The 16,660-nt window shown below is 40.4% G+C and overlaps 1 protein-coding gene across 1 annotated transcript in view; it reads left to right on the forward strand.

Moving 5' to 3' along the window:
• Window positions 1-2,708: 2,708 nt before the first annotated feature.
• The window catches only part of pgk1 (phosphoglycerate kinase 1), a 35,487-nt gene continuing 21,535 nt past the window's right edge, over window positions 2,709-16,660 (forward strand). The window contains exons 1-4 of the mRNA XM_043704942.1: window positions 2,709-2,885; window positions 12,132-12,182; window positions 13,155-13,310; window positions 14,703-14,847. Coding sequence (XP_043560877.1) covers window positions 2,821-2,885; window positions 12,132-12,182; window positions 13,155-13,310; window positions 14,703-14,847 — 417 coding nt within the window. The 5' untranslated portion in view covers window positions 2,709-2,820. The remainder of the gene's footprint in view (window positions 2,886-12,131; window positions 12,183-13,154; window positions 13,311-14,702; window positions 14,848-16,660) is intronic.

Consider the following 16,660-nt stretch of genomic DNA (forward strand, 5'->3'; position numbering starts at 1 on the left):
TTTTTTTTGGGTTTTTTTTGTTGTTTTGTTTTGTTTTTTTTTTGTTGTCAAATTTTGGCTATTGTATATTTGAGCTAATTGTATATCAATGTTTATATCTGAGAGTTTTGTTTATTTTTGTAAACTTGTAAAAATGTTAAATTTCTAATAAAAATATCTATAAAAAAAAAAATCATCACTTGTTCAAAGGGAATAGCACCAGCTTCTTTAACATATCCATATATCTGAGGTTCCTGATCCCTGGTTGTAGGGAATTTTTTCCAATCCCTTTCTCATGTCTTCCCTACCAAAATGTAGTCCCTAAAACTGGTTGCAATGCTTCATTTGATGATGAACTAGTGTTTTACAGAGGTTTAATATGCTTGATTTTGTGTGCTGAGGGAGAAAGAAATAGGGGGATGAACAAATTGGCTAGACACGTGTTTTGTCGAAATTAAGTGCTATTGATGGACAACTTAATCAAACTTGTTTCTGGGAAGGTGGAACTGTCATATGAAAAGAGATTGGGAAAACTGGGCCTGTATTCTCCAGAGTTTTGCAGAATGAGGGGTAATCACACTGAAACATATAAAATATTTAAAGGGATGGACAGTGTAGATGCAGGTATTTTCTCCGGTTGATGAGTCTAATTCCAGTTTAAAAATAAGATTCCCCTTATGTTCGAGATAAGGAAAATTATTTTACTCAGAGAGCTGTGAATGTTTGCAATTCTCTGTCATCAAGGGCTGTGAGGCACAGGTTTTAGTTTAGGTAGGAATTGACAGATTTCTGACACAGACCTGCGAGGATTAGGTGTGCAAAGACAAAGAAGTGTTTTTTTTTAATTCATGGATGTAGGCATTGGTTTCTGAGTCTGCATTTATTGCCTATCCCTAATTACCTCTTGATCTGAGCAGCTTGGGCCATTTCAGAGGGCAGTTAAGGGTCAACCATTTTGCTGTGGGACTGGAGCCACACATAGGTATTCAGTATGGATGAAATTCCTTTCCCATAAGGGCATTAGTGAGCTATGTGGGTTTTTGCAACAATGAAGGTCCCTATTAGGCTAGAAATTTATGGAATGGCAATTTCTCCACCTGCCAAGTGCAGTTCAAAACTACTTCTGTTCTGAAGACAGTTCAGTGGACTGCAACAGTTATAGAGTCATGGAGACATACAGCATGGAGACAGATCCTTCAATCATACTCTTCCAGGCCGACCAGATATCCTAAATTAATCTAGTCCCATTTGGCAGCATTTGGCCCATATCCCTCTAAACTCTTTCAATTTATATACCCACCCAGATGTCTTTTAAATGTAATTGTACCAGCCTTCACTATTTCCCCTGTCAGCTCATTCCATATGTGTACCACCCTCTGCATCAAAAAGTTGCTATTTAGATCTATTTTAAATTTTTCCCCTCTCACCTTAAACGTATGCCCTCTAGTTTTAGACTCCCCTACCCCAGGGAAAAATCCTTATCTATTTACCTTATCCATGCCCCTCATGATTTTATAAACCTCTATAAGGTCACCCCTTAGCCTCCAGTTAATTGTTGTTTCTCCGCAGATACCATTAGACTGGCTGAATTTCTCCAGCAATTTCTGGTTTTGTTTGTTACAGACATCTGGCATCTTCAGTTCTTTGTTTCATTATCACCAACTATTAGCTCGTGTCAGTTGCCCAGTGACATTTGTCATTACAGCATTGCCTCATCTCAATGATACTAGCTTGGAAAGCTCGTACTTCCAAATAAGACAGGCAGGAGGCTGGAAGAACACGGCAAACCAGGCAGCATTAGAAGGTGGAGAGTTTTGACATTTCAGATGTAACCCTTCTTCAGGACTTGGGGGTGGGTGTGGAGGGAGCTGCAGATAAACAGGGAGGTGAGGGCAGGGTGGTGGTGGGGAGAAGTGAAGACAGGTGGAGCATATGACCTGTTTGGTCAATGAAGGGAATGAATCCGGTTGGTGGGAGGGAGCAGTGGAAGGAAGGGGGCAGGGCCGGGAAGGGAGTTGGGGAATGGAGAGGGAGATTATTTGAAACTGGAGACCTCAATGTTGAGTCCTCCAGGCTGTAGGGTGCCCAGATGGAGGATAAGGTGTTGTTCCTCCAATAGGAGCTGTGGTTTGTTTTGGCAATGGAGGAGGCCAAGGATGGTCATATCAGTAAGGGACTGGTTGGGGGAAATTGAAATGGGTGGGAATTGAAATGGACGTCCACTCAGCCCCAGCCCCGGTTCAATGCTCAAATGAACTGTTCCCTAAGTTTACTGAAGTGCTTCCAAATAAACCTGTTGGACTATAACCTGGTGCTGTTTGATTTTTTAAGTTTGTCCACCCCGGTCCAACACTGGTATCTCCACATCATGATCCTATCGAATTGTGCGGTAGGTTGGACGGGCTGAATGGCCAACCCCATGCCTACTTTGTCACGTGATATTAATTCAGCCGATCCTCAGCTCGGCCCCTAATGTTGATTGACCGCAGGGCTCCCGCCCCTCCCACGCGGCTACGTGCCGGACGTGACTCCGCAGCTCCCATGCAGTCGCGAAAGACCACGTGGTTCAGGCTCAGCTGGTGAGCAGGGCCCGAATGATAGGCGGACGAGCTCACCATTCATCAAACGGAGCGGCCCGTCAATCTGCGCCTATCCGTTCGGCAGCAGCCAATCGTGTAGGGAGACCTACCTTGGGGGCGGGGCTTGGTTAAACCGGCTCGTGTCAGCTCTGGAAAAAACCGTCCATTTCTCTCGAGGTCATTGAGGTGAAGTTTGTGAGACAGGGATTCCTGATATTTTAAAGCAAGAAAAATATATTAGTATTTTTAAAAATAAGGAAAGATGTCTCTGTCTAATAAACTGACCTTGGATAAGGTGGACGTGAAGAATCAGAGAGTAGTGATGAGGTGAGTTTAGTGTAGAAGGCCGCACTTTTAATTGTAAAACGCTGCTAATTACATATTTATAATTGAGAATCATTTTTAATGGATATTCGTCACTGCACTATTAGTTGAACGTTTCAGTGTGTGCTAGCTCCAGTTTGTAGTATGATGAAAATGCAAAATTCCATCAATGACGATTGATCTGCAACAAGTGTAAAGGTTCAAGTTAATTCGTTTTTGTGAATTTCTAAATGTAATCCAGTCGTCTCCAGCGTTGCTGATGTTTTTATTTTTAAATTCCGCACATATTGCTTTCCTCTGTGTATGTTGCCTGTAAATTATTAATGGAATTGTGTCAAGCAGCCTCACGCTGGGTAACGTGCTGAATTTTATGAATTGCAGCCTTTTTGGGGAGGGCATGATAAATTTCGCATCTTCGTTTTGCTTCTACCTGAGATCAGGATAAAGACAGCTAAAATAATCAAATCATATGTGATATATAGAATTTCAATCATTGAGTTGTTGCTAGTGGAACACGTATTTAAGCTCTCGGACCAAGCATACTCCATAATTAGCTTCGTCCGTATTTCGGAAGGGAACACATAAAAGTGATATTTTTGGGAGCTAATTTTAATTAGTTGCAGTTATGAGATGGTGCATCCTGTTCATCAAATTAATCTAGACCTGTTTCAATTTCATTACTTGTCATATGTTGGTTATCTCACTTTTTTAACTAGTTGCTATAAGAAGCTATCAGAAATTAACATGCTCCTTGTGAAAGTATGAGAGTCTAAAAGTACAAGCCTAAAGATATCACTGCTACCACCGTTTGCTAAATTGAGGAGCAAGAGAATACTTTATCTGGATGACCTTTAATCTTCACTGTCAGAGCACAGATGTCAGTGTATTTCCACATTAGAAGTAAATGGTTAAAGGAGAAATCTCCACAAACTAAATTAAGATTATTTCTTCCCTTTTGTGCTCAAGGGTTTTTGGGGAAAATTGCATAATCTTCCTTTTTAAAAAAAAAACTGCTCTGAAAGATGGCTTCTAATATTGCACAAGGTTTAAAGCACATTTTGCAGGTAGTTCAGAACTCATTCCAGACTGCATTGCAGTTTTTTCCCTAATTATCCTAGTCTCCTTGTTTGACATTCTGATTTTTTTTAAAGAAAATCATACCTAGTTTTGTGTTGTTTGCAATATTTTCTCTTGTTTGATATCAGAGATGTAATGAGGGCTTAATTAAGCAGCTCCTCATTAATATATTGGTTAGAATCCATGCCTCTTGTAGGAGACTGGAGTTCAATTTTCTTGACAGGCATGATGTGGAATATTTGAGTTGGACTGTGCACAGGTTCGGGTGTACTTTAGGGCCATCTTATGGCACAGTGGTAGTGTCCCTACTCCTGAATCAGGAGGCCTGGCTTCAAGTCCCACATGCTCCAGAGTTGTGCAATAACGTCTCTGAACAGGTTGATTTGGAATAAGAAAGGTAGAGGCCTTAATTTTGAGCCAAATCCTGCCAGTGAAAACAATAGCATGTTGACCTCTCTAATTGTTGATTTGTCTTAATGTGGTTTTTGATAGTCCAAGACAGATTAACAGTTATTTTTGACCGAATCTTTAACTAAAATGTACACCAGATTGCAACTGTAAATCAGAATTACAGCATATTACTCCTTTTAAAATTCTCTAGTGCCATTCAACCTGTAGTGTGGCAAATTGAAATGAGGAGTTAGGAGCAGGATGTATTCCTGAAGTTATAGCATCTTGCATGTGGCTATCAATAACTGACTGCAGTCAGAGCATGAGTTCTTGGGCTGATCAAGATCTTAAATACTAGCTTCAAAGCATGTTTCTTTTTGGGGGGAAGAAAGATTTGCTATGTTCTTGATTTATATAATTGAGAATACCGTTAGAATATTCTGAAAGAATAATTAATTAACCTGTAGATGTTAGGTAAGCCACTGGCATTTTGCCTATGATTTATCTGCAAGTATGACTCTGCCCAGAATTTGTGTGAGCTTGGTGGGTGGCACGGTGGCACAGTGGTTAGCACTGCTGCCTCACAGTGCCAGAGACCCGGGTTCAATTCCCGTCTCGGGCGACTCTCTGTGTGGAGTTTGCAAATTCTCCCCGTGTCTGCGTGGGTTTCCTCCGGGTGCTCCGGTTTCCTCCCACAGTCCAAAAATGTGCAGGTTAGGTGAATTGGCCATGCTGAATTGTTCGTAGTGTTAGGTGAAGGGGTAAATGTAGGAGAATGGGTCTGGGTGGGTTACGCTTCGGCGGGTCGGTGTGGACTTATTGGGCCTGTTTCCACACTGTAAGTAATCTAATCTAATCTTAATTATGGTAACATGGGTTTTTTGTGGTTTAAGCTAATTCATACATGTTAGTCTTTTAATTTGAAAGACAAAACTGGACATTGCATGTAGGAACGGCAGAGTGAGTGTGCATGTGAGTGTGTTGGTGTGGGTACTCACACTGGACTCCTTTGTCTATAAATTCTGTGATCATGATCTTATTCTCCTCAACTGCCTGATGAAAGAAAGTGCTTCCAAATAAACCTGTTGGACTATAACCTGGTGTTGTCATTTTTAATTTTGTCCACTCCAGTCCAACACCAGCTCCTCTCGGTCATATCCTTAGATTCTCTTCACTATGAATTGAATTGCCTCAGTTTTAATAACTAATGCCAAAGGAAATTTTAAACCAATAGTCATACTGCAGTCATGTGTACCTTTTTATTAATCCTCCTGTTTGAGTCATTTTTGTTGGTTGTTTCCATTATGCGGTACGTTCAGAAGCAGAATGTGTGATGAGTAATCTGAAGACCACGATTAAGTAATGAAATGTGGAGTAGGTGACATTTTACATTGTGAGGGGGGTTTTTCAGGATGAATATTCAAGATCATTCTTTAAAATGGATGGTGATTTCGGCACTGTCCCTGCAAGGTTCCTCCAGCAATGCATGTACTAAATTAATATTAAATTTCCATTAAATAATGAACATTCAGATGAAGGGTAATGTGTAATATATTTGTCAGCATGACTTAGTTGGCTGGAGTCTTGTCTCTGAGTCAGAAGATTGGGGAGTTCAAAGCCCACTTTTGGACTTGAGCACTAAAAATCAAGGCTGACACTTCATTTTAAAGCTGAAGGAATGCTGCATTACCAGATAGTCATAGAGATGTACAGCATGGAAGCAGATCCTTCGGTCCAACTCTTCCATGCCTACCAGATATCCCAACCTAATCTAATCCCATTTGCCAGCACTTGGTCTGTATCCCTCTAAACCCTTCCTATTCATATACCCATCCTGATGCATTTTAAATGTTGTAGTTGTACCAGCCTCCACCACTTCCTCTGGCAGCTCATTCCATACACGCACCACCTTTTGCATGGAAAAGTTGCCCCTCAGGTGTCTCTTATCTTTTCCCCTCTCACCCTAAACCTATGCCCTCTAGTTCTGGACCCCCACCCCCCCACCCCAGGGAATAGACTTTGCCTATTTATTGTATCCATGCCTCTCATGATTTTATAAACCTTTGAGGTCACCTCTCAGCCTTCACCGCTCCAGGGAAAACAGCCCCAGCCTATTCAGCCTCTTCTATAGCTCAAACCCTCCAACCCTGAAAACATGCTTGTAAATCTTTTCTGAACTCTTCAAAGTTTCACAACATCCTTCTGACAGGAAGGAGACAGAATTGCATGCAAAATGAATGTATTTCAAGATGTCACCATCTATTTCCTCACATTCTATATCTTCCATGTCCTTTTCCACAATAATCACTAGTGCAAAATATTCATTGTGATATCTTTCAGAAAACGTATTCAACTGAGGCTTAATCAGCACTTTTAGGTGAGAGTAAATCATCTGTACTATTGTGCTGATGAGCAGGGAGCACTGGTCAATAGTTCTTCTTCACTCAACATTAAAATACAGTTTGGTCATTATTACTTTGCTGTTTGTGAGTGTGTTTTGAGTGCACATTGGCTTCCATGGTTTGGTGTATTAAATAGTGATCACGCTTCGATGTTTGTCATTGAGTATAAAGTACTTTGACATTTCTAGTGGTTGTGATAGGTTTCCCAATCATTGCAGTAAATAGTACAGCAGTTGAAGAATCAAATTAGAAATTTGATGACCGGAAGATGTCTGGGGACTGTATAGGACTCCCTTAGTTATTGGTGTTCCAGTTTGAAAATCAGTACCTTGCAGTTATTGAAAGACACATTTGATTGCTGTTGCCACAGGTCAGGTTTGTATCATCCTGGACATTAAAAAGACAGTTAATGTTAAGTAATGAAACTGTTATACCAAGTACAATGTTGGAATTTCTTTTGCCTAAAATTATTTAGCAAGGGCAACTCTTAGCCTTGTGTACATAAGCACCTGCAATAGATATTGAAAATCATTGAAAATTACATATAAACTAAGAAAAATATGCTTACATAGTGCTTTTCCATACTTGTATATTTGGAAAGCTCCTAGAATATAAATGCAATACTTTTGAAATGAAAAGGCCTTCAGAAATAGGAACAGGAATAGGCTGTTTGGCCCTTTTGAGCCTGTTCCACCATTCAGAGTAATGTCAGATCAGCTGTAATCCTTACGTCCACTTTGCTGCCTTTTTGTCTCGTATCAGTCTTAAATTGCCAACCCTTTATTCTGAAACTATGCCCTCCTATATGTTTCAATGAGATCACTGTTCATCTAAACCCCAGTGAGCAGGGTCCCAACCTGTTTAGCTTTTTGCTCAAAGACAATCCCTCCAAACCATAGATCATAATGAGCATTCTCTGAACTGCCTCTACATCTTCCTTAAATAAGGGGGCCAAAACTCTGTTTTTGAGATGTGGTCTTACTAGCATCGTGTACAATTGCCGGAAGATCTCCCCACAGTCATATTCCAATTCCCTTGAAATAAGGGCTGCCATTCTGTTAGTTTTCATGATTACCTGCTGTGCATGTCTGCTAGGTTTAAATTTTGTGTGCATGTCCCTTTGTGTTGTGGATTTTGATTGTTTTTCTCCATTTGAAGTAATACTGTTTTCCCTTCCAAAGTGAACAACTTCACGTTTTCCCACATTACGCTCCATTTGCCAACTTTTTGCCCTTTTACTTAACCTACCAAATCTCTCCATAAACTGAGTGTATTCCTTTTCCCCCCTGTGTTTTCATGTATTTTTGTGTTGTCTGCAAGTTTGGCTACAGTACATTTCGCTTCCTTCCTTCAAGTCCTCCATATCTGTTTTAAACAGTTGCACTAATTGCTGTGGAACATCACTGGTTACAAGTTGCCAACCTGAAAAAGAACCCTTATCATCACTTGCTGTTTTCTGTCCATGAGCCAATTCTCTCTCCATGCCAATACAGTACCTCCAACATCATGGACTCTTTATCCTATGGCATAGCTTTTTGTGAGGTACCTTGTCAAACACCTTCTGGATATCCAAGTCCACACCATCTCCATGTTTCCCTTTATTCAGTCTGAGACTGAAAAACTTAAATTTGTCAGACTATTTACCTTTCATGAAGCCATAATGTCTCGTTTGATTCAATTATGATTCTCCAGATGTTCGATATTATTATAAGAAACATGGAATTAAGTGTGGAATGGAATATCCTTCAGGTTGAAAAGTCATTGGCTATTTTTGACAGATCATTCATTAAGTTGGGCTGAGTTTGTATAGCTGATGGTTTATAGCAGATATTTCCAAATAGAGTTGGGGATCAGACTTGCTGATCTTACAAATTGATATTTTGATATGACTTCCTAGACTCTCGATTTAACAACTGGCATTTGTCCTGGCCAGCTGCAGTGTTTTAGAAAAAGTTGTGATTTTGCTTATCTGCTTTCCATCTCACTCTTGATTTCTTTCCTCATCTTTGTATGATAATATACAGTCTTGTTTCATGAATTGTGGGTTACCTCTATTACCTCATTCTCTTTAGGTTGAGTGCTCTTCCAGAGTGTAACATATTCTATAATTGTACAACTAAAATAAATCCTTTTGTTCTGGAATTAGGTTTGCTTGCAGAGCTGGAAGGTTCATCTTCAGACATTTTGTCATTGTAGTAGGTGGGTTTCTTTGGGTTGGTGATGTCATTTCCGGTTCTTTTTCTCAGGGCATCATGGTAGCCCACAAGCCCACCAACACACTGAAACAGCAGCTAATGAACTTGAAAGACCTATACAGACAACAAGCAAAACTAATGTCATTTACAAAATACTGTGCAAGGACTGTAACAAACTACATTGGACAAACAGGCAGAAAACTAGCCACCAGGATACATGAATATCAACTAGCCACAAAACGACATGACTCCCCTCTCACCAGTATCCTTACATACAGATGAGGAGGAACACCACTTCGGGGACAACACATCCATCCTAGGACAAGCCAAACAGAGACATGCATGAGAATTCCTAGAAGCATGGCATTCTAACCGGAACTCCCATCCACAAACATGTTGACTTGGACCCGATTTACCACCCCCTGAGGAAAAAGAACAGGAAATGACATCACCAACTCAGAGAAACTCAAACATACAAATAGAAAACAGTGCTTTGTCCGGAGGCTCGCTACACATGTTTCCTCGTATGATGATGAAACTTCTGAAAATGAAGCTTGCAGCTCAGCGAGCAAACCTACATCCAGAACCTCAACCTGAGCTACAAATCTTCTCAAAACTCACGAAATCCTTTCATTTCAGAGTTTCTAGATTCACATTTTTTTCAGTAATTAGGACAATTTTAAAATCCTGTTTTACCAAACGTGCTGCCATCAGTTTTTGTCTTTAATAACCAGTGATTTAAAGATAAAATAATGTCGAGCATAGATGTTGACTATTTGGAGGCTGTTTGATTGTGCATCCATTTATGGCCCAGACTGATCTAGCCTTTGTCCATAGTCCATGCATGCTTTTGCTAGTAGGGATCACTTGCATTTATTAAATTGAGATGTGGGCATCATTATCAACACTTATTGATTTCATAATTAAAGGGAGAGTGAGGCAAACCTAAGTGACAAGGCAAGTTAGGGACAGCATAAAAGCAGAAGAGAAAGCCTAAAATGTGGCAAAGGGCAGTGGGAAGTCAGAGGTTTGGGAAGCCATAAAGACTAACAGAGGACAATGAGAAAAGAACTAAGGAGGGAGAAGATTAAATATGAGTGTATGCTAGCCAATAATATAAAAGAAGATTACATATGTTTATTTAGATGTCTAAAGGGAAGCAAATAGGACCGTTGGAAAATGACAGTAGAGCAGTAGTAGTGGGAACAAAGAAATGGCTCAGTCTTCATGAGTAATATCCCCAACATTCAAGAGAGTTGGGGTGGGGGCAGAAGTGAGTATTGTGGCCATCACCAAGGAGAAGGTGCTAGAAAAACTGAATGGCCTGAAGTTGGGTAAATCACTTGGACCAGATGGACTACGCTCTAGAATTCTGAAGGACATAGCTGAAGAGGTAGTGGAGGCATTAGTGGTGATCTTTCAGGAATTGCTAGAATCAGGGATGCTCCCAGAGGATTGGAAAATAGCTCATGTAACCCCCCCCCCCCTCATTTTAAGGAGGAGGGAGGCAAAAGACAGAAAATTACAGGCTGACTAGCCTGACCCTGATTGTTTGTAAGATTTTGGGGTCTATTGTGAAGGATGAGTTTTCTCAATATTTGGAAGCGTATAGGGCAAAGTTAGCATTGTTTCATCAAGGGGAGGTCATGCCTTACAAATCTGCTAGAATTCTTTTGAGGAAGTAACGAGCAGGTTTGACCAAGGAGAGCCAGTGGATGTAATCTACCTGGGCTTCCAGAGGCCTTTGACAAAGTGCCGCACAGGAGGCCTCTGAGTGAGACAAGGACCCATGATGTTAGAGGCAAGTTGCTAGCATGGACAGAAGCTTGGCTATCTGGCAGAAAGCAGAGACTGGGGATAAAAGGACCCTTCTCAGGATGGCAGCCAGTGACCAGTAGTATTCCACAAGGGACAATGGGACCCCAGCTTGTCACTTTATACATTAACGATCTAGTTGAAGGAACTGAGGACTTTCTGGCTAAGTTTGCAGATGATACAGAGATAGAGGGACAGGTAGTATTGAGGAGGCAGGAAGGTTGCTGAAGGATTTAACATGTTGGGAGAATGGGCAAAGAAGCAGATAGAATACAACATGGGAAATTATAAGGTCATGCACTTTTGTAAGAAGAATAGAGGCATGGACTATTTTCTAAATTGGGAGGAAAATTCAGAAATCTGAAGTGCAAAGGGACTTGGGAGTCCTAGTTCAGGATTCTCTTCAGGAAAAATTGTAGGTTGAGTTGGAAGGCAAATACAATGATGGCATTTATTTTTGAGAGGACTAGAATATGAAAGCAGGAATGAACTTGTAAGGCTTTGTAGAGCTCTGGTCAGACCACATTTGAAGTATTGTGAGCAATTTTGGGCCCCATGCCTCAGGAGGAATGTGTCCCTGGAGCGGGTTCAGAGGTTCACGTGAATAATCCCAGGAATGAAAGGCTTGGCACATGAGGAATGTTTGAGGACTCTGGGTTTATACTCCATGGAGTTTAGAAGAATGAGGGGGGGATCTAATTGGGCGTATAGAATACTGAATTGTCTGGACAGAGTGGTTGTTGAGAAGATGTTTCCAAGGACCTGATGGCACAGCCTAGGAGTAAAGGTAAGACCCTTTAGAACGGAGGTAAGGAGAAACTTCTTCAGCCAGAGAGTGTTGAATCTATGGAATTCATTGCTGTAGAAGGCTGTGGAGGCCAGGTCATTGAGTATATTTAAGACTGAGATAGATAGATAGATTCTTCATTGTGAAGGGAAGAAAGTGGGAGAATGGGGTTGAGAAACTTATCAGCCATGATTGAATGGCAGAGCAGACTTGATGGGCCGAATGTACGCTGCTAGAAAAGCACAGCAAGTCAGGCAGCATCTGAGGAGCAGGAAATTCTCCTGCTCCTCAGATGCTGCCTGACCTTTGCTCTTCCAGCACAACACTCTCGACTCTGATGTCCAGCATCTGCTGTCCTCACTTCCTCCTCCTTGATCGGCCGAATGACCTAATTTCTACTCCTATGTCTTATGGAATAATTTTAAATGCTGTTTTGGTATGTGCACACCACTATGATAAACACAGCGTTTCACCACTCATCTTTACTCTGACCTTTAGTAATACCTACCTATTCAAAATGATTAATTCCTTGGTGATATTCCTGAACCTGAAATTTTATTATTTTATTATTACTGTCTTACAGGGTGGACTTCAATGTACCAATGAAGAATAATCAGATCACTAACAACCAAAGGTAATCAGTACTTTGATTCCCAGCTACCTATTAATTTTATATGTGATGTAGCTTAAAACTGAGGTTGGGATGTTCAAATTCAATGTATGGTTAACAAAAATTATTTGGATTGTTATGTTAAAGCCTGTATTCAAAAATGAACATACTTTTTTAGTCTCTTGCCTTGATGGTTTCTGAGGAAGGGTCACTGGACTCAAAACTTTAACTCTTGATTTCTATTCACAGATACTGCCAGACCTGCTGAGCTTTTCCAGCAACTTCTGTTTTTGTTTCTGATTTACAGCATCCGCAGTTCTTTTGGTTTTTCTACATTGGTGCCTCTTTCCTCACCCCATGAAGGCAGTGACCATTCTCTGAAATCTTCTTTATATGAATGTTTTATATGCACGAGAACAAACATTGTATTTTGTTAGGCTGACCTATTATTAGTGGGATGTACCTGATCCCAATCTCATTTGATACCTGCTTGTGCATCCTTTGAATAGGTGACAAAATGTTGATAATGATCTTCCAGGAATCAATCATATATGCCAAAGAAATGTAATGTAGATAAAGGTTGATGCAGAGGTTAGCTGCGACATTGTGGTGTCTTGACATTGATCGTGGTGTTGATTTTTTTTTCTAGAAGCATGTTATTTGGGAGTATAATTGTGGGCTATATTGTGGTATGTAATACTGATTTATTGAAGCAATGCATAAGATAAGACACACTTGCGTACTCAACATTTGAAGTTGAGGAAGGTTATGATACATTTAAGATATTTGACTTTTTTTAGGTTATCATCTATCTGGAGATCAGATATTCTTTGAACTTTGCCATGCTTTAACATGTGAAAACAAAATACAATTTATGCCCAACCAGTACCTTTTGGAAATATTTTTTGCAGAACAAAGTTTTGGAGGGAGGAGAAACAAATGTTATACTGTGAAGTTTAAAAAAAAAAGTTCTAAGATATTTGATTCATTTTACAGGATTAAAGCTGCAATTCCAAGTATTCAGCATTGTTTAAACAGTGGAGCCAAGTCAGTGGTGCTCATGAGCCACTTGGGAAGGCCTGATGGCATCCCTATGCCTGAGAAGTTCTCACTGGCACCAGTTGCAGAGGAATTGAAGAAACTTATGGGAAGGTAAAATTGAAACCAAGAAACTGTATTCAAAGTTTGAGAGAAGATTTGTAGCTCGGGTGCTCATTGTTGTGGTTCTGTTCGCCGAGCTGGGAATTTGTGTTGCAGACGTTTCGTCCCCTGTCTAGGTGACATCCTCAGCGCTTCTGTGATCTTTCCTCCGGCTTTTGTAGTGGTTTGAATCTGCTGCTTCCAGTTGTCGGTTCCAGCTGTCCGCTGCAGTGGTCGGTATATTGGGTCCAGGTCAATGTGCTTATTGATTGAATCTGTGGATGAGTGCCATGCCTCTAGGAATTCCCTGGTTGTTCTCTGTTTGGCTTGTCCTATAATAGTAGTGTTGTCCCAGTCGAATTCATGTTGCTTGTCACCTGCGTGTGTGGCTACTAAGGATAGCTGGTCATGTCGTTTCGTGGCTAGTTGGTGTTCATGGATCCGCATCCATGAACACCAACTAGCCATGCAACAACATGACCAGCTATCCTTAGTAGCCACACACGCAGATGAAAAGCAACATGAATTCGACTGGGACAACACTACTATTATAGGGCAAGCCAAACAGAGAACAGCCAGGGAATTCCTAGAGGCATGGCACTCATCCACAGATTCAATCAATAAGCACATTGACCTGGACCCAATATACCGACCACTGCAGCCGACAACTGGAAGCAGCAGATTCAAACCACTACAAATGCCGGAGGAAAGATCACAGAAGCGCTTCACAGGAGGCTCCCAAGCGCTGAGGATGTCACCTAGACAGGGGACGAAACGCCTGCAGCACAAATTCCCAGCTCGGCGAACAGAACCACAACAAGAAACTGTATTATCTATATGCGTAACTTGCTTCCAGAAACCCTTTTATTTTTGGAAAATAAAATATTCAAAGGGATGCAAGGGAGACAAGCTGGTGCTTTCAACAGGTTTACATAGTCTCTGAAAGTTGTGTTTGAGATGCTTAACATAATGCGTTTTTTTGTTGAGATGAGAATGAGGGATTTTATGAAGTAAGATTTGTTTGAAAAGTGCAATACTATACTTCTAAGATTCTTGAGCACTGTGGTGCAGAATAACTTTTTAATGTGTTGTAAATGAAAATTGCTTATGTGATGTATACTTCTGAAACATAAGGGGTGGGTTGGAGCTGGTAACAAAATTTAAAGCCAAATGCCTTTGGATAAAAAATTGCTTGTGCCATTAAAATAGTTAACGCTTGCAATTCAACTCCACAGAACTTAATTCTTAACTTGGGGATGGTACAGGTGTTCAGTAAGGTAGTTCAGTCTTTTGACCATTTACATTTATGCCTATTATTTAGTAACAGTATTTAAAAAAACATTTTCAAAAATTGTTAACTTGTGTAGGTGCCTTTCAAAGTTTTTATTTTTGATTTACAAATAGGAATATTATCTTCCTGAAAAATTGTGTTGGATCTGAAGTTGAAGAGGCATGCGCTAACCCGGCTAATGGAAGTGTGATTCTTCTGGAAAATCTGCGCTTTCATGTTGAAGAGGAGGGCAAGGGGAAAGATGCGTCTGGGAATAAGGTGAGATTTCATACAGGTAACAAAGATATTTGGAAGTCTCAAGAATTTATGAAGCAGATATAATTAGATTGGAGATAAAAAGTCATTTCAGATGAGTTAGTGATCATCTAATGTTGAAGCCATCGAACCTGGAAATTTTATAGTTCTAGGAAACAAATATAAACTGGAACTTGTCATTGTTTTCTCTTAGAGTCTTTGCATGTTGTGTGATTTGTGAGTACACTTGTAGCGACAGGATGTTGAAATAGGGGAGATTTCATAGAATTACACTGTACAGAAAAGGCACTTAAGCCTATTGAGTCCTCACTAACAAAACCTACACTAATCGGACTTTCTAGTCCTTGGGTCAGAGGCCAGAATGTTATGATTTTTTCAATTACTCATATTTTTTTAAACCGGTTGAGGTTCCCTGTGTCAACTACGCTCCCAAGGTTTTTAAAAAAGTGCAAAAATTAAGAAGTGCTTCATCCCTTTCCCACCACATCCTCTCCGCAGCTCATCTCCTCTTAGTCAAAGCCTTAGTTAAAGTATAGCTTTGAAATAACTTAGAAGGAATGATGCAGCTGGAGACTAATTTTATTAGGAACAGGCCCAGAATTAGAATCTTTAATACATGGGAAATAATGACAGATTTGCTATTCAAGTTTCATAAATCATGAACACATAGGTGTGGAGCAGGTTTGTCCTGGCATCTAGTAGCATTGAGACTAGGAGCTGAGCACAAGAATATAGAGAGATAATGCCATCACTAATACTTCAGTGAAAAATGATAACAAGGATATTAAATGTTCATACACAATTGAAGTGGATGCAGTATGTGGTTTTAAAAGGAATAGACAGTCTGTGTCTTGATATTGTGTTGAAATACTAGTATCTAACAGTATGACTAGTAGTTGCAGTATTATGAAGTGATGAGTTGAAAGTATTGCTTTACTAATGTATCTTAAAGCACTAATTTCTCTATATTGGTACCAGTATATTTAATGTGCTGCAAGACAATCACAATTTAAATGATTGAACAAAATTATGTCATCTGTTGAGTTCATGATTTTTTGGGAACTGCATTCATGAAGCTACTTAAAGTCATAGAGATGTACAGCATGGAAACAGACCATTCGGTCCAACCCGTCCATGCCGACCAGATATCCCAACCCAATCTAGTCCCATCTGCCAGCACCCGGCCCATATCCCTCCAAACCTCTCCTATTCATTTACCCAAATAAATGTCTCTTAAATGTTGCAATTGTACCAGCCTCCATCACTTCCTCTGGCAGCTCATTCCATACACGTACCATTCTGTGTGTGAAAAGGTTGCTTTGTAGATCTCTTTTATACCTTAACCCCTCTCACTCTAAACCTATGTCCTCTAGTTCTGCACTCCCTGACTCTCGGGAAAAGACTTTGCCTATTTGCCCTATCCTTATAATTTTGTAAACCTCTATAAGTTCACCCCTCAGCCTCCGACGCTCCAGGGAAAACAGCCCCAGCCTGTTCATGCTCTCTCTATAGCTCAAATTCTCCAACCCTGGCAACATCCTTGTAAATCTTTTCTGAACCCTTTCAAGTTTCACAACATCCTTCCGATAGGAAGGAGACCAGAATTGCACACAATATTCCAACAGTGGCCTAACCAATGCCCTGTACAGCCGCAACATGACCTCCCAACTCCTGTACTCAATATTCTGACCAATAAAGGAAAGCATACCAAACTCCTCCTTCACTATCCTATCTACCTGCGACTCCACTTTCAAGGAGCTATGAACCTGCACTCCAAGGTCTCTTTGTTCAGCAACACTCCCTAGGACCTTACCAT

The sequence above is a fragment of the Chiloscyllium plagiosum genome, chromosome 15 (assembly GCF_004010195.1).
Source record: "Chiloscyllium plagiosum isolate BGI_BamShark_2017 chromosome 15, ASM401019v2, whole genome shotgun sequence".
Lineage (NCBI taxonomy): Eukaryota > Metazoa > Chordata > Chondrichthyes > Orectolobiformes > Hemiscylliidae > Chiloscyllium > Chiloscyllium plagiosum.